This window comes from Elaeis guineensis, chromosome 1, assembly GCF_000442705.2.
Source record: "Elaeis guineensis isolate ETL-2024a chromosome 1, EG11, whole genome shotgun sequence".
NCBI classification, from domain to species: Eukaryota; Viridiplantae; Streptophyta; class Magnoliopsida; order Arecales; family Arecaceae; genus Elaeis; species Elaeis guineensis.
In genome coordinates, this window is record NC_025993.2 from 111,866,818 (window position 1) to 111,890,604 (window position 23,787).

General features: G+C 38.5%; 2 protein-coding genes across 2 annotated transcripts; both read right to left on the reverse strand.

Moving 5' to 3' along the window:
- Window positions 1-6,399: 6,399 nt before the first annotated feature.
- Window positions 6,400-11,375, reverse strand: LOC105038560 (12-oxophytodienoate reductase 1-like). Its single transcript, XM_010914402.4, is given in 5 exon segments — window positions 6,400-7,098; window positions 7,248-7,421; window positions 7,665-7,795; window positions 7,958-8,098; window positions 11,032-11,375. Coding segments are annotated over 5 exon segments (1,098 nt in total). The 5' UTR covers window positions 11,091-11,375; the 3' UTR covers window positions 6,400-6,505.
- A 5,912-nt stretch (window positions 11,376-17,287) lies between these two features.
- LOC105038559 (putative 12-oxophytodienoate reductase 11) lies at window positions 17,288-20,501 on the reverse strand. The gene is made up of 5 exons (XM_010914401.4): window positions 20,346-20,501; window positions 18,793-18,933; window positions 18,500-18,630; window positions 18,084-18,257; window positions 17,288-17,936 (listed from the first exon to the last, which is right to left on the reverse strand). The coding sequence occupies exons 1-5, from the start codon at window positions 20,402-20,404 to the stop codon at window positions 17,344-17,346; spliced, it is 1,098 nt and encodes a 365-aa protein (XP_010912703.1). The 5' UTR covers window positions 20,405-20,501; the 3' UTR covers window positions 17,288-17,343.
- Window positions 20,502-23,787: the final 3,286 nt, after the last annotated feature.

Consider the following 23,787-nt stretch of genomic DNA (forward strand, 5'->3'; position numbering starts at 1 on the left):
TAAAAAATTTTCATTTAAAAAAAAAATTTAACTAATTGTATCTCTTAGTTCGAAAAAAATTAAATATAGTAACTGAAGATAAAGTTGATGCACAAATCAAGATTTACTTCTCGTAAAATTTTAATTTTTTATATATATTTCTATTAGTTATATTTATTTTGAGAAGCTAATTTTGTTCGAACTTAAAGAGAAATTTGATCTAAATTATATAAAAATAGATATTATTATTATAAATAAAGATTATATATCTTGATTTTTGCAAAAAAATTAACGAAAGAAAATAGGATATAAACTTTACTTTCACTAATTTTGGCATTATTTTCTAAATTTTCTCAAGCGATTTGAGTCGAGCGAGTAGAAAAAAATGGCCACCCTCTATTTATCCACTGGAGGAACTATCCCAAACCAACCCTACTCACTTTCTCCTCTCTTTGGCCCTTATCTTTCTCTCTACCACTACTCCCTTATGGGACCTCTCTCATGGTCTGCGGCGGAGCTAAGCCACCCACCTCTTGGATTTTTTGATTCCTCCCTATTTTTGTCTCCACCTTCTAAGATTTCCTCACTGCAACCTTGGTTGAGTTTTGATAGCTTATTGGCTACCAAGCTTGCATAGTTGCACTGGAGCTGCTACTCACCCAATGCTGGAGCCGAAGACCCTCCTTTATGTCTGCTCCTTGCAACAGAACCCATCACCCTCCACCACCTCATCAGACTTGGATCCAACAACAATTGAGCCATGGAGCTCGATCTCTTCCCCTCTCTCCCTTTTCCTAGCTCTCTCTCTCCCACCGCCCTCTCTCTTTCTCCCTCGTTTTCTGAACCACAGGGCGATGGCTAGAATCAACACCCTCTCACTCCCTCTCTATTCCTCCCCTTTCTTTCTCTCTTCAATCTCTCTACCTCCCTCCTCTACTAAGCAACCCCCTTTTATATATCTCTCTCTCATCTCTCTCTCTCTTCCCCCTCTGCCCTCTTTTTCTCTGAGTCGGGTTGAACCCAGTTTGCTCTCTCTCTTCCCCACTCTCAGTGTCTTTTTCTCTCTCCTACAGGGATTGACCCCAAGCATGGGTCATCCTCACACATTTTCTCCAATGTTATTAAATCTGGCCCAGGCTTTGACCTGGACAAGACATTGGATCAGTGGATCAACGGTCCAACCGTCGGTTCAACGGTTGAACCGATGGAGGGATCCATACGGAGGAGAAGGAGGAGGAGGCAGAGGGGGGAGGGAGCCAAGTGGAGGAGGAGACGGAGAGAGGATGTCCCGGATGAGGAAAAGGAGATGGAGGGGGTCGAGTAGAGGAGGAGGAGACGAAGAAAAAACGTCCCGGATGGCAGAGGAGGAGGAGGTGGAGGAGAGCGGAGGAGGAGGTGGAGGGGAGGTTTTGGACAGAGAGAGAAGGAGGCGGAGGGGGTCGAGCGGAGGAGGAGGAGGCAGAGGGAAGATGTCTCGGACTGCGGAGAAGGAGAAGATGGAGGGGGGAGGGGTCGAGCGGAGGAGGAGGAGGCAGAGGGAGGTCTCGATCGATAGAGAAAGAGGGAGACTGGGTCGAGTGGAGAAGGAAGAAGCGGAGGGAGGAGGTCGCGGATAGAGGAGGAGGCGGAGGGGCCGATCTTGCGTCTATTCATCGGGGATTTGAAAAAAAAAAAAGGATTACGCCGCTGTTACTCATCAGAGCTCCGATCATCCTCGTCGGCTCATCTCCAGTCCCGTCCACTGCTGTTTGCTCGATCCTCATTCTCGTCGGCCCGTCCACACTCTCCGTTCGCTGCCGTCTCTGTCGACTTGGTCACCGAGGAAGGAAGCTGGGAGCCTAGGATCGAGAAGTCGAAGACTCGAAGGCGAAGCCGAAGGGACGATCGGGATGGGAGATAAAATGAAACCGGATTTGCCTCGATCGGATTTTACCGGATCCGATGGTTCGCGGTCCAACCAGTTGGTTCGCTCAAATTTCACCGATTTTTAAGCACATCCGATTCAATTAGGCAACCGGCCCGATCCCATGACTGGATCACCGGGTTTTCGGGCCGACTGGCCGGGCTGGGCCGGGTTTAATAACATTAATTTTCTCTCTTCCCTTTCCCTTGATTTCAACCTTGCTCTCTCTCTCTAGCCTACCACATTAGAAAAAGATTCACCACAATCCCTAACGCATAACACAATCGCCTCTCATTATTTTTCTGATTCTCTCTAATTTGGGATTGGTTTAGTCTTGTGTAGCCATGTACATTGGCCACAGCATGGACCAGAAGAAGGACAGCGTAAGGTCTATTTTCCCAACTTTTCAATTAAGGTAAAATCACAACTTTTTTTATTCTTATAGTTAAGTACGGGTAGCTCAAATTATGGTTGAGGTAAAAAAAACAAGGGTAGAGTTATAGTCGAAAATCTTGATTTTGAATTAAAAAATTAAAAATTAGTAAATAATTAATTTAATTAACAAAGTGATTTGTTTTTATATTTTACAAGGATGTTAATTCTATAATTATGCTAAATATTGATATTACGTTAACTCAATATATTAGGTGTTTCTATAGAATGGATTGGCATATTTGATTAGATTTTGCTAGAGAGGGAGGGAGGTAAGGATCTCTCACCTACACACACATGTATATATATTACATATATATCACATGTCAATGGCTTTGATGTTTCATGGACTATGGCATTATCTATGTTAATTAACTTCCTATAAATTATGATATTACACTATATTTTAATGTCGTAAGCATGTCAGGTGTAATTAATTTAGGGGGTATTTGGTTGGGGTAATTAAAGTCTGGAATGGGAATCAGAATGCATGACTCCTATTCCAACTGTTTGAGTAAAGGGAGTTCCATTTCGATTTTCATTTCAGAGAGGAATAGAAATGATCCGTTTGTTAAGTAACAAAATTCTGACTCATTCCAATGGAGTTAAAATCTTATTCCCGTGGAATGAGATAAAAAAAAAATCCTCTCCGGCATCACTGAGCATGGTGCCTCTCTCATTATCCAGACTGGCTTCTCCACCTCCCTCGCCGACCTCGTCGTCAAGAATCATGACCGCCTCAAGAAGCCTTCCTGCAAAAAGACCCCCTCCCCCTTCCCTAGGGCTCCGACCATCATCGTCGATGACAATCCCAACCCTCTTCCTGTAGTTCATAAATCTAGGGCTGGCCGCGATGGAGTCTTGGAAGAAGCCCGATGGAGATGTGGGGATGGGGAGCGGCAGCCCCGGCACCGTGCTGTAGCTTGATGACGAGCCACTATATGACCTTGCTCATCTGCGATGGTGGAGATCAAGGTGGGAGGAGGAAGAGGAGGAGGAGGGATCAACGATGGTGGAGAGCTTGATGAGCTTGACAGAGATGGAATGGGTGAGGTCGGAGGGGTCATCGGAGGCCTCAGAGACGGTGACAGTGAATTAGGAGGAGAAGACGAGGCCGATGCGCGACAGTACCGTCACCTCCATTAATCGATAGATCGAGTGAGGGTTTCTACAATAGAAGGAGGAAGAGGAGAGGAAAGAGACGCCGGAGAAAAGATATCACCTTTGCACATGCAGTGTCTGGGGAGGGGAGGAACCGCGGGGTGCGAGCGGCAGGGCCAAGGCCGGGGGGGGTGGGGTGTTGGATCGGGATTGGTTTATATATATATATATAATATTTTTATGATAAAATAATATCTTCTATATATTTTTTTTAATGATATTTTTTTCAAAAAAAATTTAAAGATATTATTATTATGTTTAATTTTTATTTAATATTAATTTTTAAAATAATTAATTTTTAAAAATTTTAGTTAAGAATAAAAATAAAAATTTGAATTGACTTCGATTTCTATCTTTGTATGAACCAAACAACAACAATGAGAATCATCCATTTTGATTCCGATTCTAATCACAAACTAAATACTTCGGATGATTTGGCCATTCCGATTTCGATTTCAATCTACTTCGATTCTGATTTCGATTACGAACCAAACACCTTCTTATAGTAGTTGAATGTTGCATAACAGAATGATTGGATAACAGGCAGTTGGTCTAGTCATGTGACATGGATATTGCCGGTCACAGCTTGAATTGTAATAGCCATAAATTGAGGCATGGTACCACTGTTACTCATGATATGAAGTGTTGAACTATAATAATTATAGAAGACAATTGGCGATAGTTATCAAAATCACTGAGTGGAAGTAGACATAGATAATAGATATCAAAAGTGGGTAATTATTTTATCTTAATACAAATATTGAATTTGTACTTTGTAAAATGATCTCTCGATAATCAATCCAATACATTTTATCTTATTTTAATCTATTATAGTTTCTATCTTAGAAGTAGGAGCAAATTTGATTTTACTATCATAGCCTAGGGTTACACCTCTTATCCATCTTCTTTGATTGGTGGTATGGTGGTGGTGAAAATCTTCGAAGATTTAGGCACCTAAAAATATATACCACTCTCTATCCTCCATCACTTTTCGATTGATCCAATGCCGGTGGCATATGCCTGCATGCACCAACCCTTACCATTTGCTTTATCACCACTTTTCTCTGTCATATGCGAATTGAACTCCACCAATGGACCCTGATGATGAAAGAATAGCAGCAGGTGGCTATATAACAATATCCTTCAAACCAATCAATGACAACCTTTTAATCTTATTCGGTCCATACCCTCTCACATTATGGCAGATTTCTATTAGCTTTGATTTCTTCCCAAGTGTGGCTCTAATTTCGGCCTCAATAGCATGGGAGGCAGCAAATAAGGAAGCATCAACCATTATGATTGGTTCTTGTGAATTTTTTAATAGACAAATAGCACCACCTTGTTGATTGGCAGAAATGAAGTCTCCATTATGATTTTAAACTTTATTGTAATCCCACAATGTGATACTCCTTGGATAAAATTCTAGCCACTAGAAATAGAGATAGTTACAACAGAGCAAAGGATTGGCATGTGCTAAGCATGTTGTTGGTGCAAAAATCCGCTTGCGTCGGAGAAGCTGGAGTCGAGGGAGTCGCGGTCGCCGCCGGGACCTGCAAAAGAAGTCTAAACCAGAGGTGGGGTTGCTCCGGCAAGACCCTCCGATGCTCAAGTCAGTTCTCTGTCTCAACAAGAATGGAGTGCTCGAACGGAGATTTTAGCAGAGTTTCTAGGTAAAAATAAGAGCTTAGAGAATAACGTATCTGGGGTCCCCTTTTATAGGCGGAGGGGGCAACAAACTGATAGCGATGTCTGTAACCGTCTGACAGTGGGCCACCCAGAGTCAGGAAGAGTTTGTTGCGGGGAGTAGTGGAGTGGACCCGTGGCTATCACTGGGGCGTGCCACGTGGAGTCTGCCACGGGGAGCAGAGCGGCGTCCGTTGTTGCGACTTGCCAAAGAATGGAAGAATCGCGCGGTATCCGTCGCAGGAAGTGGAGCAGGATCGTGGCCATTATTATGGCCTGCCAGGGAGTGATGGAGCCGCGTGGAATCCATCGCAGGAGGTGGAGCAGAGTCGTGGCTGTTGCTGCGGCCTGCAAGGGGGTCCAGGTCTATCGGTCGGAGTTCGGCTGAGGTGTCTGGTGGAGAGAGGTGGCTAGCCACCCGTCTGAGAGGAACTTGAAGTCCGGCTCTCGCAGGAGCCCGGATGGAGTCTTCTTTCAGTTGAAGTCGGGGACGAAGTCTGGCTCCCACAGGAGTCCGGACGGAGTCTTCCTGCAGCTGAGGCTGGAGACAAAGTCTGGCTCCCGTAGGAGCTCGGGCGAAGTCTACCTGCAATTAGAGTCAGGGACGAAGTCCGGCTCCCGTAGGAGTCCGGACGAGGTTTACCTGCAGCTGGAGTCGTGGGCGGAGTTCGACTCCCGTAGGAGCCCGGACGGAGTCTGTAGGTGAAGTCGTGGGCGAGGTCCGGCTCCCTTAGGAGTCCGGACAAAGTCTGCCTGCAATTGGAGTCGGAGGCGAGGTCCGGCTCTCGTAGGAGTCCGGATGAAGTTTACCTGCAATTAGAATCAGGGACGAAGTCCGGCTCCCGTAGGAGTCCGGACGAGGTTTACCTACAGCTGGAGTCGTGGGCGGAGTCCGGTTCCCGTAGAAGCCCCGGCGGAGTCTGCAGGTGAAGTCGTGGGCGAGGTCCGGCTCCCGTAGGAGTTCGGACAAAGTCTGCCTGCAATTGGAGTCGGAGGCGAGGTCCCGCTCCCGTAGGAGTCCGGACGTCGCGAAGAATCCGGTCGACGCTGGCGGGATCCTGTCCGTCGGTAAAACTTGGGAGTGTGGCGGAGGCTCGGCCGCTTGGGAGGTTTGAAGAGACGTTGCCAGAGGTCGAAAGTCAGTTGGATCCCCGGAGGGTCACTCCCATCACGAACTTCGGCTGGGGGGTATTTTATACCCAACACATGTAAAGGACAAATGCTTGAATATAACCATATGATTGACCAATAATTCAGTTTAAATATATTTATGGAATAAGTTGCAAGATTCTGTGTATGAAATTAGACACAAAATATCCATTATTATTTTTTCTACAACAATGAAATTTAATTTGAGCATTTTAGGAATGGGTAATCTGTGTATCCAACAACAGGATCTTGTGTGTAGAACGTGGACCTATCATACTTGTTAAGAGGAGCATTGAGCTCAAATCTTTTAGGCAAGTCAGGATTAGCCAAAAACCAGCGTCCATATGCCACCAAATCAGTATAACCTTCTGCCACGACCTTATTCCCTTCCTCTCTATCATATCCTCCGGCAGCAATAAAAGTTCTCTTAAAAGCCTTTCTCATTGGAAGTAGCCTGTGAGGTATTTGGCGCCTCCCATCCACAATGCTCATCCTAGGCTCAACCATATGGCAATATGCAATGCCATACTTGTTCAGTGCCTCCACCATGTAAAGCCCAAGGGTTTCTGGATTTGAGTCCCAACACTCCATGTAGTCGGCAAAGGGTGAGAGACGCATTCCAACTCTATCTGCTCCGATCTCTTCGACGATCGCTTCGACTATTTCTAAAGCAAAGCGACATCGATTCTCTAAGCTCCCACCATATTCATCAGTTCGATTATTGACGCTGTCTTTCATGAATTGTTCGATAAGATAGCCATGTGCACCATGAATTTCAACTCCATCAAAGCCTGTGAGTCGCAAGATAATGTATATCAATTGTTTGTTAGGTTGGTGACATTTTGTTCATGCAATATGCTTAAGTTTTTTCTCTTTCCTCTTCCTTTCTAGTTATAGGACTAAATGAAGAAACACTATGACTATAGAGTGTATAAATTACCTGCTTTAATGGCATTCCTTGCAGCAAGTCTGAAATCATTGACGATGCGAGGGATTTCCTCAGTTCTTAATCTTCGAGGAGGAGAGTACTCTTCAAGAGCACCTTCTTGAATGGTTACAGGTTTGACCACCCTATCTGTGCTGGAAATGGGTGCTTGTCCATTAGGTTGGTAACCTGTGTATGTAAGACACAAATATGTTATGTAATTAGAATTTTTTTTTTCCTTCTCTTTTATGCAAACACTATACTATGATGATTTGTGTGCATCAATCTCAAGGAATCTCATATGTTGCTAGTAGGCATAAGACCTAAACCCTTTGACCAGATTTTTTTTTTTTTTTGGGTTTTTTGGGACTAAACAGTACAAAGGAAAGCAGTAGATACATACAGATGTGATACTATAGTAGAGAACCATACCATAATTAGACACCCTACCCACATGCCAAACTTGGCAAAAGAACACCCCACCCTTGGTATGGACGGCATCCACGATTGGTTTCCAAGCTTCCACCTGTTCCATTGTCTATATCCCAGGAGTCTCCGGATATCTGCCAAAAAATGACCACCCAAAAAATAAGACAATGAGACTCAGAGAGTTTTGCCTTCAAATATGATAGATCAAACGAAGAATTGGCCATTTGAAGGATCTTATAAAATCTCTACTTTAGAATAGACATGATAGAATGGATTGGAGCTTCTAGTGGTCATACCCCTGGGCCGTATCTGAGACCCCAGTGGCTTCGGCTATGAGAAGGCCTCCCTTGGTAGTCCTCTGAGAGTAGTACAAGATTGCATGTGGTTGTGGAACATTACCATAGGATCTTGATCTTGTCAATGGTGCCAAAACAATTCTGTGTACAATGAAAACGAAAATACTGCTTTATATTAAAAAAATCAAATAAGGTTAAAAAAAATGATCAGGATTTTGTGATAGGCATAAATATTCAACATAACTTTTTTACTGGCATATAAAATTTTCATCCTATGCCATTTTTGAGTAAGGTCACAATTCCTTGCTTAGAAAATACTCTCTCTTCAACCTGGAGCGAACTAGTTTTAGCCTTTTTCTTCAAATCCCTTTTGTCTGGAAATTCAGAAGTACATACATTCCGATTATTTGCAGAGGCAAAATTAGGTTTGATCAAAAACAAAACTATATACCAAACATATTACTGTAATTTTACTCAAAAAAATTATTAGCATAACAGATGCCATGGGTGGTATCATGTTGAGAAAATGCTGCTATATAAATGTTCTTTGCGCAAAATTTTTGCTATATAAAGTTATGGAACTTATAAAATAGTGATATACACATATTAAATTCATGAATGTAGATAAGAAATAGCGGCTTTGACATGAATAGCATTGTTTTGATACTCAACATTCCAAATGCAAATCTGGAACAATCGCTGACTTTTTCAACTTTAGAAAACTGACTTGGAATCTCAAATGCCCCTATGTGATTACTATGGAGGCCCAACAAGAACAGCGAGCTCTTCTTAATTAATGCACCATGTCCGGCCTCGTTTCATTCAGCAAAGATGAGTTCATTTGGAAATTCAATTCTTCCAGTTCTTTTGCCACTGCCTCTCTGTCATTTCTTAAACTCTAGAGGCATCAAATGGGAACCAGCCAATTTGGTTTGGACTTTCAAGATCCCTTTTAAAATCAAATGCTTCCTCTGGCTGGCTGTGTCTTACTAATTGGACAACAAGGATCATTTAGAAAAATAGATTGGCAGAACTGGTGGGTGTGTTCTGTATGCCCATCCCACTGAATTGGTTGATCATCTATTATATTTATGTTCATTTATTTCAGACATTTGGGAAGCTCTTGCTTGTAGACTCAACATGCCGTTGTAGCTTTTCAAAATTTTGGAGTTTGTCTCTCGCTAGAGATCTAGATACATCCAAAAGGACCAGCAACCTGCAGCGCTTTGTTTTTTTATTGCTTCGTTTCTTTACTTTGGTGCTGTTGGTGTGAAAAGAATTCTCAGATGCCTTTAAACAAGCATTCCTCCCCCTCCTCTATTTCAATTGAAGCTCTCAATCTATCCAAGGATTGGTCGATCTTATATTCTCAAAAGGAGCTGTCGGATTGCTCTAAGCTGTGGCAAAACATATATCAAGGACTTTTCGGTGTTGTTATAATCTATTGGCCGGTTTTTTGATGATGTTCCTATATATTTTTAAGGAAGGTTTCTGGACATGATGAGGCCGAGATTGGTGATGGTTCATCTTCACTTCGGACATAATGGTTCACTTTCCCATTTTCCAATCTGGAGTGTTGCTGTTGGCTGACGTTCCTTTTTCCCTCTTGACCAACTTCCGAGGCCTACTTTGTGTCCTCATGTTCTGGCATGATAATGAAGAACCTTGAAGCATGGGGTGATTTTGCCGTAGCTTCCATTGGTTTTATTTTGTGGTCCTATGCTTTCCTAGCTGATATCTCTTCTAATTTTTTTTTTGATTCTGATTTTGCTGATGTTACTGGTTATGTAATATTGGTGGTTCTGGTTAGTTAAGGTGGAGAATGTCACCAATATATCCTCATTCTTTTTTGGATGTCTCAAAGCTCTGACTTCTTGGGTCTCTTTTGTTTTGCCTCGTTCCTTTCACCAAGACGATGATGAAGAAGCCTTGCAGCATGCTAAAATTTTTAATTTGGAGCTCTTACACGCTGTTGGTGGCTAAAACTATCATTTCTACTGTTGTCTTTCAACCAGAATTCTCTTCTAAATCTTGTATTTTTTTGGTTTTCATTTAAAAAGTTCATCTTTTTTGGCAAGTTCCCTGCCTTTTATTAGTTGTGCTTTGTCGAAGCATCCGTTAATTTCTATATTCTTCTTGTGCCTAGATTTTACAGTCAAGTAATAGATCCGGTGTGACTAATGGTGCCATGCCTCTCCATTAATTTCTTTATTTTTTTTTAAAAAAAAAGCATTGTTTTGATGCTGGTTTTGTTGGAGTAGTTGGAAAATATAATTTATAAGAAAATAAAAGGTGGTTGTCAAATATGCCTTGCTAGCTACGGAATTTGTTGGCATTTTTTGTTTCTTTTCTCTTTGACTTGGTATCGTCAACTTGCAGCCACAAGAATTTGGGGCTTGCAAAAAGCCACGCAAAATTAAGAAACACTGCCGATTTAAAAATAATTTCAATGTGCTTCAAGTCCTCTAGAACGAAATGAATGCACCCTCGCTCCATTTGGGAGGTGCATTTGTCTCCTATCCAAGTATTCCACACAAGTAAATTATAACAAGTGATGCTTCCACCGGAGTTGTCTTCATTTAGGCGTTCTAATATGACAAATTAAATTTGGCGACTAACAGAGATTCAAAGCAGTCATTGTCTTTGGGTAAAAGAAGGAATGCCGACGCCAGCAGTGAAAACTGGTATCGGCAATCTTCCAGCACCTCCATGGCATATCTCCAACTTTGGTTAATTAGCATTTTTTGCTTTTTTTTTTTTTTTTTCTTTCTTTCTCATTTTGATGATGGTTTTCAGCTCTACCATTAGGATTCCAAGAACAACAACAGTAAGAGTAGGAACTTAGAACAATAAGCCTCCCAACAGTGATTAACAGCTAAGGGCGAATTAATGGATCAAAGCAAAAATGGAGTTGAGAGGATATGGTTCACAATAAATATCCAGCTATGAACAGAAAGAACGAATTGGCAAGATGCAATACTAATTTGTGAAATGATCACTCGATTCCAATTAAGAACAATTGATGTATTTGTGACTGTTGGAAAAGCAAGTGAAAAAAAAAAAAAGGTTCTGACCTATGAGAAAGATCAAATTTGCCCATCTTGTGTGGAGTCAGAAGAGGGATGGCAGCCATCTCAAAGAAAAAAATTATGTTATGTAGGTCGCGGAGCCTCTTTTCTTTTGCTTTCCTGGTTCCCTCTTTTGTTTGGCCACCCGGGATCGTTGGGATGGTATTTATAGGGTACTGTTCGGATGGATGCACATTTGAGGAGGAGAAAAGAAAAAAGTTTCTTTGCCTCTCTCTCTCTCCTTCCCTCCCAGGACGCTGCGAGTAACGGAAAACGAATGGTTATTCGGAATTGGAGGGGTTAAAATGATTCCCACAGGAGAGCCCTTGTTTGATAGAAATTTTAAGGGGGGAAGAGAATGAAATTTTTTCTTCTATGAAAATATATATTTAAAATTTTATTAAAAACAAAAATTTATAAGAATAATGGATTTGAAAATTTTCCTCGAGATGAAAATTGATAAAGTATTTTTCCCACAAATATTCTTTTAATATTATTATAACAATCTTAATATAATAATATATTAATATATATATCAATATAATATTAATATAAATATTAATATTGATATAATATTTAGGAGCAAAAATATATGATTTTTATATCTATTAATATTTTATATAATTTTTATATAAAAATAGATGTTTGATCAAATATAAGTTATTATATAATAAATTATTTTTTAATATCAATTAAGTATATCGAAACTACGTTTTCAGTGAATAACTTTCGGGTAGGAAAGAAAGTTCTTTCCTGAGATCATACGCGATCGAAATGAGGAAGCTGATACATCGAATGTGGTCAAGTTCTGTCTCCCGATAAGAGTGAAAATCCATTTCCCAAATTGCCCTCATGATTTATTCATGTCATCGTCGCACACGACGACGGCACCCGGTCAACGCTAAATGAGGCGCCATTGGTCCCTCTCCGACGCTTGGGTGGTTGCGGCCGGGTTTTGCCTTTCCAAGTGGGCCACCGTCAATTCCTTGAGCCTTCCGTCATCGCTACGTTGGCAAAGCGGCGGCGCAAAACGAAGACAATTGGGATTTCTTTTCTAATTACTAAAAATCTAACATTCAAGGTGTCACATCTCAAACCCACCACTTGAGTATTAGCATTTAGTTTGCTATTTTTGCTGCTCAACAAATTCAATATACATGTATGATATATCATCAAAATTACAATTCTAATATATATTTCTTGCATATTATCAAAATAACAATAATGATTTTAAATAAATTATTTGATTCAAAAAAATCATTTGACTCGATGCCACTAGTTTGGTTAATATTGATATAGCTATGCAGCATCCAAAAATGAGATACCCCGTGTTAAGAAGCTGAATCATATGATAAATTTTTAAATATTTTAATTTAATTATAAAATATTTATTGAGATGATTTTTTAAAAAAAATCAAATAACTTTTAAAAAGTATAGCATAGCTAGCAATTTGACCTAAATTTTATTATTTCGATTTCAAAATAGGTTAGTCAAATCAAAAATTTTCTTTTCAAAAAAAATTTTGATGAGATATTTTAAATTCAGGAAGAATTAAGATGAGCGACTAAAAGTAAACTTCATGTAAGAGTCAAGCTCTATCTCTTATAAGATTTTAATTTTTTCATATTTGTTTTCATTACTCATGTCTATTTTGAAAAAAATAATTCTACTCGAACTAAGAGAAAAAATTTGATCTGGATTATGCAAAGGCAATATCTCAATTTTTTTGGAGGATCAATAAAATAAAATTAGACTTAAATTCTATTTTTTCAATTTTTCTATCATTTTCTAACTTTTTTTTAGAGATTCAAATGAGTGAGTTGAAAAAATTAGTTCACATTTCAAAACATAATGAAATATTTCCATCAATAACATAGTTGTTTAATTATATAGTGTAGATACACCTAGTAGTGGATATAATCTAATAATTTTTTCTTGCCCGCACGATCCCAAATCATAACCAAGTGGCATCCTATATCTCTAAAATGAGATATATAAAGATTATATAGGGGTGCAAATGAGTCGGATCGGATCGAGTCATGAGTAACTCCGATCTAACCCAATTCCTTGATTGGATCTTAATATTGGATCCAGACCTAATCCAATAGAAGATCAGATCAGATCGGATCGAGTCTATGATCAAAAATTTTATCCTATTAGATCATTTGGATCCATGTATAGTCCGGCCCCAACCTAAAAGATTCGGATCCGATTTAGGTCCAAATTTGTATCGAGTATGGTTCATATGCTACGCCAACATATGAGAAGTTATGATAAAAAAAAATAAACATCACTTTATCTTGGCTCTTAATTTATAAGTAATCAATAATTTTTAACTACTAGAACTCAATCATTATTTAAGAAAACTTTAGTATAAAATTTTATAAATGAACGAATACCATCAAATATTATAATGATTTTGATACATTGCTATCTAGAACTAACTAAAATATAGCTATAATCCAAAGAAAAAAATGAATACATAAACTAACTTGAAGATTATATTCAGTTCTTTACAATATCTCTATCTTTTCTTGATAATTGAAATATTTTTTCTACCTATCGTATAATATTTGTTCCATTATCTAAGTAAACAAAGCATAACAAACAAATATATTGATGGCTTTCACCTTGATAGCATGTACAAGATAAACACATTATATAATATCAGTTGGCAAAGACCAGCAATCTAAGCATAAATATAGTTTCTGAGAATCTTACAATCAAATGGATTAAAACTGTATAATAAATAATAATGCTATAAGAGTATTTAAAATTCTAATTCCACTCTATTTGTTCTATAGTTTATATATTGGATTTAATACTGAATTCAAATCGGATTGGATCCGAATTTAATAAAACCAGACTCAACTCGAAAAATTGAATAGATCCAATTTTAAAATCTGACCCAGCCTTGCGGATCCTTTAAAATGGATCGGATTGGATCTAAGTGGGTCGGATCGGGTTGGATCATATGTCAACTCGATCCATTTGCAGCCTTAAGGTTATATGAGTTAACAGCTTAATAAGAATCCCTATATATATATATATATATATATATATATATATATATATATATATATATATATAGGGATTCTTATTAAGCTGTTAACTCATATAACCTTAAGGTGTATATATAGGGATTCTTATTAAGCTGTTAGCTCATATAACCTTAAGGCTGCAAATGGATCGAGTTGACATATGATCCAACCCGATCCGACCCACTTAGACCCGATCCGATCCATATATATATATATATATATATATATTAACTAGCATATATGAATAGTTATTGATAAATATTCGCAATAGTTTTAAATAAATTATCTAATTTAGGATGATCACCAGACTTGATATCTACTACTTTGGTCATTGTAGGTAGCGCTGGATAGTCCAATTACGTATCAAACTTTTGGAGGCCATAACTTATTTATATGACACTTGATTGAGATAACCATATTCTTTTTTCAAATCAGATAATTTTTTAAGATATGTGATGTGGCACCACCTCTTAAAAGGTACAGCATAGCTAGTTATCAAGTCCAAGTTTCATCCTTTGGATCTCGAAATAGGTTGGTCAAATCGAAAATTTTTTTGAAAAAAAATTGATGGATTGTATCTTTCAATCTGAAAAGAATTAAATAGAGTAACTGAAGACATAATTGATATAGAAGTCAAATTTATCTTCTATATGATTTTAATTTTTTTAAGTTTATTTCTACTAGTTATGTCTATTTTAAAAAAGCTACTATTGTTCCAACTTGAAAATAAATCTGATCTGAATTGTATAAAAATAGATTTTAGTATTATAAATAAAGATTATATATCTTAATTTTTTTGAGAGAATCAATGAAAAAAGAAGATATAGACCCCATTTTTTGCCAATTTTTTTATCTTTTTAAATTTTTTCAAAAAATTTGAATTAAGTGCATAGAAGAAATTCTTTCAAAAGTGGTTATCTATGAATGGCTACCTTCCTCTATTTATCCACTCAAGGAACCTAACCCAAACCACCCATGCTCTCTCTCTCCTCTCTTTGGCCCTCGTCTCTCTCTACTACCACTCCCTTGTCAGATCCCATCTCATAATCCACAATGGAGCTGAGCCTCCCCATCTCTTAGATCTTCTACTTTGCCTCAATTTTTTGCCTCCACCTTCTCTGATTTTCTCGGCATAGTCCTGGCCGAATTTTGCTGGTTTATTGGCTACTGAGACTGTATTGGTATACTGGAGCTATTGTCCACCTAATGTTGGAGTCGAAGATCCTCCTCTATATTTTCTCCTTGCAAAGCAGCCCATCGCCCTCCACTGCCTTATTAGACTTGGCATCAACAGTTTTCGAACCATCAAGCTCTCCCCCTCTCTCCCTATTCCTCTTTACACCTAACCTCTCTCTCTTTCTCTCTCAACCACCAAATCATAGGGTAGACAGCTAGAATTGACCCACTTTCACTCCCTCTCTTTCCCTCTCTCTCTCTCTCTCTTCCTTGCCTTCTTTCTCTCTTCTCCCTCTACTTCCCTCCTCTACTAGGCAACCCCCCTTCATCTCTCTCTCTCTCTCTCATCTCCTTTCCTCCTCCCCTGGCCCCCTTTCTCTATATGAGTCGGGCTGAACCTAGCTCACTCTCTCTCTCCCACTCTCCATGTCCTTTCCTCTCTCTTAGAGAGATTGACCCCAAGCATGGGTCATCCTTACATATTTTCTCTCTTCCCCCTCCCTTGGTTTCATCCTCACTCCCTTTTTAGCCAAACCTATTAGAAAATGATTTGCCATGATCCTTGACCCACAAAGCCTATTACTTCTTATCATGTTTTGATTCTCTCTAATTGGGGATTGGTTAACCTTGTATAGCAGTGTACATAGACCACAACATGGACCGGGAGAAGGATAGCATAAGGCCTATTTTCCTAAAGTTTCAATTAAGATAAGATCATAGCCTTTTTTATTCCTAAATTTAAGTATGGATAGCTTAAACTATGGTTAGGAGAAAAATCTAGGCTAGACTTGTGGTCGAAAACCTTGATTTTGAATTAGAAAATTGAAAATTAGTGAATGATTAATGAATTTAAGTAGCAAAGTGATTGGTTTCTAAATTTTACAAGGGTGTTGATATCTATAATCATGCTGAATATTAATTTCACTAGATATGTTACATGCTTGTAGAATGAGTTGGCATGATTGATTATATTGTACTAAAAAGAGAGATAAAGATCTCCATGCATGATCATCCATATGCATATATACATATATGTATACATACACATATATATGAACATATGCATACACATATACACACAGGTAGGTCCTATTGCTAGTCATGGTCTCAAGCATTGAACTATAGTAATTATAGAAGACAATTGATGTTAGTTACCAAAACTGCCGGGAGTGAAATTTGACATGTGCAATAGATATCAGAAGTGGACAGTTTTTTTTATCTTGGTATAATTATTGAATTTGTACTTTGTACAATGATAGCTCAATAATCAATCCAATATATTTTATTTTTTTTAATCTATCGTAATTTCTATCTTAGGAGTATGAGTAACTTGGATTTTACTATCATAGCCTAATATTATACTTCTTATCCATCTTATTCGAATGGTGGTGCGATGGTGACTAAAGTTCTTGAAGGTTATGGCACTCTATCCTCCATTACTTTTCTACTAATCCAATATCGGTGGCATGCCCGCATGTACCAATCCTCACTGTTTAACCTATCACCACTTTTTCTATGGTACTCGAATAGAACTCCACCAATAGAATCTGATGACATGCATGGACAGAATGAAAAGAATGATAATAGGTAACTATATAACAGTATCCTTGAAACCAGTCAATGACAATCTTTTGATCTCATTCGATCCAAACCCTCCCACCTTATGGTAGATTCTTAGCAACTTTGACTTCTTCTAGAGTGCGGCTCTAATTTCAAGCTTAATAGCAGAGGAAGCAGCAAACAAGGAAGCATCTGCCTTTATGATCAGTTCTAGTGAATTTCTTAATAGACAAAATAGCACCACCTTGTTGATTCATAAAAGAGATGGCTTTGTTATGATGTTAAACTTTATTGCAATCCCATAATATGATTGTCTTTGGACAAAATTCCAATCATTAGAAATAGGGATGGTTATATATAGCAGAATGAAGGATTGGCATATGCTAAGCACATGAAGGGCAATTCCTTGAATACGACTACATGATTGACCAATAATTCAGTTTAAATATAACTTTTCATGGAATAAGTTGCAAGATTCTATAAATGAAAATAAACACAAAGTGTTCATCATTATTTTTCCTCCATATATAATAATGAAGTTTAATAGGAGCATTCCAAGAATGGATAGTCTGTGTACCCAACAACAGGATCTGGTGTGTAGAATGTGGACCTATCATACTTGTTAAGAGGAGCATTGAGCTCAAATCTTTTAGGCAAATCAGGATTAGCCAAGAACCAGCGACCATATGCCACCAAATCAGTGTAACCTTCTGCCACAACCTTATTTCCTTCCTCCTTATCATATCCTCCGGCAGCAATGAAAGTTCTCTTGAAAGCCTTCCTCATTGGAAGCAGCCTATGAGGTATTTGGCGCCTCCCATCTACGATGCTCATCCTAGGCTCAACCATATGGCAGTATACAATGCCATACTTGTTCAGTGCCTCAACCATGTAAAGCCCAAGGGCTTCAGGATTTGAGTCCCAACACTCCATGTAGTCGGCGAAGGGCGAGAGACGCATTCCAACTCTATCTGCTCCGATCTCTTTGACAATTGCTTCGACTATTTCTAAAGCAAAACGACATCGATTCTCTAAGCTCCCACCGTATTCATCAGTTCGATCGTTGACGCTATCTTTCATGAATTGTTCGATAAGGTAGCCATGTGCGCCATGAATTTCAACTCCATCAAAGCCTATGAATCACAAGAAAATGTATATCAATTGTTTGTTAGGTTGGTGACATTGTGTACATGTAAGATGCTTAAGCCTTTTCTTCTTCCTTTTCCTTTCTAGTCATAATACTAAATAAAAAAACACTAGGACTAGGGTGTACAAATTACCAGCTTCAATAGCATTCCTTGCAGCAAGTCTGAAATCATTGACAACATGAGGGATTTCCTCAGTTTTTAATCTCCGGGGAGGAGAGTACTCTTCAATAGTGCCATCATGAAGGGTTACAGGTTTGATCCCTCTATCTGTGCTAGAAATCGGTGCTTGCCCGTTAGGTTGGTAACCTGTGCAAGACACAAGTATGTTAGCATTATGTAATTAGCTCTTTTTTTCCTTCTCTTTTTTGCTGACACGATATCATTTTAATGATTTGCAGAGATTTGTGTGCATGAATCTCAAGGAATCTCATATGTTGGTATAGGCATAAGACCTAACCCCTTTGATCAGGTTTTTTTTTCTTGGACTAAACAATACAAAGAGTAGCAGTTGATACATAGAGAAGGGGCATTACAGTAGAGAACAATACCATAATTAGAAGTCCTCCCCACATGCCAGATTTGGCAGAAGAACATCCCACCCTTGGCATGGACAGCATCCACAATTGGCTTCCAAGCTTCCACCTGTTCCTTTGTCCATATTCCAGGAGTCTCTGGATATCTAACAAAAAATTGACCCCAGAAAATAAAGACAATGAGATTAAGAGAGTTCTGCCTTCAAAAATGGTAGACTAAGTGAAGAATTGACCATTTGAAAGATCTTATAAAGTGTCTGCTTTAGAATAGACATGATAGAATGGCTTAGAGCTTCTAATGATCGTACCCTTGGGCCGTATCCGAGACCCCAGTGGCTTCGGTTATGAGGAGGCCTCCCTTGGTGGCCCTCTGAGAGTAGTACAAGATAGCATGTGGTTGTGGAACATTATCATAAGATCTTGATCTCGTCAATGGTGCCAAAACAATCCTGTGTTCAATGAAAACGAAAACAGTGCTTTATATTAAAAAAATCAAATAAGTTTATAAAGATGATAAGAATTTTATGATATATATTAATATTCAAAATGACTTTATTTCTTTAAGTTGACTAGTTTATAAAATTTTCACCCTATACCGGTATTGATCAGTAAGGTCATAATTAACTTGGGCGTCGGTTTATTTCCTGTGGATCTACTATTGGTTGCTGGATTTTATTGCAATTACTTCATCACCGTGGTCTATCTGTGTCAATTCCTTTTCAGAATATTAATCACCAGATAGTACACAGGGTTTTCAGACTTATCATGCTTGAGGGAACTACTGTTCATAAACATTTGCTTCCCGTTAAACTTCTTATTATATATCCAACTTTTATAATAGGCTTTTTTGTTTTATTTCCCAATGTATCAGGACCACTTGGCTGTCTGTGCTGTGTGCCCACTTTTGATTTTTTTTTTCACTATGTACATGTGGCCATAACAATGCCGTACATGCTTTGTTGATGTAATATAATCCAGCTACTTCCTACCAAAAAAAAAAAATCATAATTAATTTGTTGCTTAAAAAATATATACTCTCTCCAATCCACTTTTTCCTCAAATCCCTTTTGTCCAATGAACTAGCCTGGTTGTGCCCAGCCAACTACCACCATTATAATTGCAATACTTTAATATATATTTAATAAAAATTGGTGGAAGAACCTTTCTTCCTCCAATTGTTACTCAGAAAAGAAAAAAAAAAAGAGAAAAACTAGCCTGCTGTCTTGGTAAGTTGGTTTAGGTGTTCTACCATGACAGGTCAAATTTGGTGATTAACGGAGATTTTGACAGCTGTTATTGTCTTTGGGAAAAATTAGGTATGTCGGCACCGGCGTTGAAAACTAACACCGGCAATTTTCCAGCACCTCCATGGCAGATCTCTAACTTTGGTTGCATAAACAAGCATTTTTCGCTTCTTCTTCTTTCTTTTTTTTTTTTTTTTTTTTTTTTTTTTTTTTTTTTTTTTTCTTTTCTTTCATTTTGATAACAGTTCGGCCCTACTATTACCATCCTTGCTTAGGATTATTACAACGACGGTAAGAGTGGGAACTGAAAGAATTAGCCTCCCAACATTGCTTCCGCTCCCTTAATTTCTTCAGTAATAAACAACTAAGGGCGAAATAATAGATCAAACCAAAGTATTCAGGATGCACAACTAGAAACCACTTGGAAAGCTTTACCATATATATGTAAATGGACTTAAGAGGATATGATTCACAATAAATATCCAGCTATGAACAGAAAGAACGAATTGGCAAGATGCAATACTAATTTGTGAAATGATCACTTGATTCTAATTTAGAACAATTGATGTATTTGTGACTGTTGGAAAAGCAAGTGAAAAAAAAAAAAAGGTACTGACCTATGAGAAAGATCAAATTTGCCCATCTTGTGTGGAGTCAGAAGAGGGATGGCTGCCATCTTAAGGGAAAATTATGTAGGTAGTGGAGTCGCTTTTCTTTTGCTTTCCTGGTTCCTCTTTGTTTGGCCTCCCGGGAGTGTCGGTCTGGTATTTATAGCGAGGCCGGGTAGATGTTGAGGGGCATTTGAGCAAAAGATAAGAAAAGTTTCGTAGCCTCTCGAGCCGTCCTACCGCTGGTCCAAGTCAAAATATAGCGGAAAGGCTGACGGCCCCAACTACACCCCGTACGACATGTGCGTAACGGTCGAGTTACGCGTCCGGATGGTAATGAAAATCCATTTCCCAAATTGCCGTCCATTATTTATTCACGTGATCACACGTTTCGTCACCGTCAATTATTTTGGGTCTTCCGTCATTGAATACGTCATGGCAAAGGGGCAAAGCGAAACCCAGGAATCTAACTCAACAAACAAAATACTAAAAGTTATATCCACCAGATCATGCCTCTATATACCCTAATTTCAAGCTTGGAATATTTACATATTAAGTTTTTCTAAATGCAAACTAAATATATAATTAAATTTTACATTTAGAGAGTCATAGTTTTGTCATAAAAAATGAGGACGGTCCTGGTTCAACTAACTAAAAGGTTGAGCTAGTTTCTTACACGGGATATTGTTGCTCGATGGATTTTGAATCTGTTCCAGTCAAATTTGGAGTATAATTATTTTTCTTCTTTTGTAAAATCTCAAATCATCATATTTTCATAATCATCTTCACTATTTTTCTTAGTTAAGATCCATGTGCCAGATTTATTTTTTATTTAATAAAAATCTTCCATTCAAGGTGTTCTCACCAAACCCACCTATTAAGCTGAGCACATGACTCAATTGTGCATCTTTTAAGCATGGCTGTCCCCAAGGAGTATGCAAGTTCCGTGGATCTGAACCAAGCATCTCATACCATGAAATATGAGATGATAGCTCACATTCCAAAACAGAACGAAATATTTTCATGAACAACATAGTTGTCCAATTTTATAGTTTAGATACATCTAGTACTAAATATAGTCTAACAATTCCTTCTCACCCCTACGGTTCTCAAACATAACCAAGTAGCGTCATGTTGGTGTATTTTATCTGACTTCATCACCGTCCGGATACGTGGCAGCTAATTATTATTTGAGTTGATAGCTCTCTCATGATTACATCGGCTTATGATCGATCTGCCTTTTCAGTGCTATATGTTAGTCGACTTAATCCAGAACTGCTGGCAGTTAGAACAATCATTTCGATTTACTTCCGATCTACAGCATCCTATTTCAGTGCTCAACCGACATAGTTATCAATACTAAAGGCACGATGCCCAACTCAGATGGTCACTGATATCAGCTATGTCACATTAGTTTGTTACCGTGTGCCTTCAGTCATATATGAAGTTATCCGGCAGCTATCATTTAGCTCAGCAATAACTGTCTTCCAGCTATATTCTGATTTATCGCCATGTGGATAGCCGTCCCACGATCTATACACAGCTGGTCATTCTATTATAACAACCTAACGGCCTAACAAATTTTTTTTAAGGCCTAAGCAAGCTCTCTCTATATAAAAGGGAACAGGGTACTCTCCGGAAGATAAGTATGAACTGACAGAGATAAAACTCTGTTAACTTTTTCACTAAAAAAAATAGAGTTCTCTCCACTTCTATCCACCTTCAAACTCATTTTTTGCTTTTTACTTCTTCATTTTCACTACTTGTTCTTAAGGCCCTGACTGACTTAAGCATTGGAGGATCCTAAACTAGAGGATATCCCATGGTTTTGGGATTTCTTTTATAGGTTTTGTTCGCAGTCCACATTGGCACAATCTTCACATTTCCAGATCGATTCAATACTGATCTCACCTCCAGAGCCTTGCAACAATAGATTAGTGCTAAAGGAGGGGTGGCCTTTTAAAAATTTTTGATGGAAAATGATAAACAAGAAAGCACAAAATTACCCTCTACCTGCCTCATCTTCTCCTGGAGACACTCAAGAAGTCATCCAACCATCAATTGCTATTGATTCACAGTAATTTAATCTCCTGGTCCAGAAGATCCAGAACTTTACTACAACGGTATAGCAACTCTAGCGTACTACTGAGCAGCAACAAAAAGCAACCCCTCAAGTGGTCCAATTTCATCATTCCCAGCAATAGGTTCTATAAGATCCTCCTCATAATCATGCTTTAGATCTTATGGATCAGTTCTGAGGGGCAGAATTATCTGCTTCAAGTAGGAAGATGAGTGTAGAAGAATGTCTTGGGCAAAAGATCCAAGATCTTGAAAAAAAATTGATGAAAATTCAGATTGAAAGCTAACAGGGTGAAAGGGATTTCAACCTACGATCTCCCTTTTCTCAGTAGATTCTTAATGAACTGATTTCTGTTTGATTCAAGATGCCCACTATGGAGTCATTTGATGGCTCTACTGATCCTTAGGACTACCTGAAAAGTTTTAAAGCCATTATGAGACTGCAAAGGACATCTAATGCCCTACTCTGTATCATCTTTCTGATCACTCTCAAAAAGTCCATAAGAATCTAATTTTTTGGCCTTCAGTCTTTCTTCCTTTGAATAGTTAGCCAAACTGTTCATCACATATTTTGACAATAATAGAGTTTACCTAAAAAATACTAACGGTCTTTTTATTGTGAAGCAGTAAGAAGGTGAATCTCTGCAGAATTATGCGACATGCATCAATACTGCAGCTTTGAAGCAAGGACTCAAGAGCAACTATCTGATCTTCTCCCTTAATAAAAACTATTTGGATAACTATGAGCAAATGCTCATCCAGATACGAAAGTATGCTCTGACTGAAAAAGAAGAATGCATACTCCGTCAGGCAAGAAAAGAAGAAACTAAAAAAAAACAATCTCGAAAAGAAGACCGTAGAAATCAACAAAATAATTTTGATCGATCTTAAAAAAATTTGAGGTCCGAAAGCCCTCCTCGGTATTTTGGTTCCTACACTTCGCTGTCTATCCCTCGAGCTCAGATATAGATGGAGATCAAGGATCAAAGGTATCTTCGTCGACCTAATCCTATGAGAGCCCCACCGGCAAAAGGGATAAAAGAAAATACTCCTCTTACCATCGGGATCACGACCACGATACTGAGTGCCGACAACTGAAAGATGAAATCGAGGCACTGTCAACTCAGCAAGTATGTTTGAGATCAGGCTAATCAATCTACTGACCAGTGGCAGAAGCTAGACAGTGAGAATGATCTTAGTAGGCCCACTACTGGAGTTATTAACGTGATCTCAAGCCTTAGTGAAATTAAGAAGGCAGTCGAAATAACTGGGAGCTCTCCAAAATGTCAGTGTATAGATAATACTATTTCTTTTTCTGATGATGATGTCAAAAAAGTTCAAACTCCTCATAATGATGCTACTGTCATGTTTA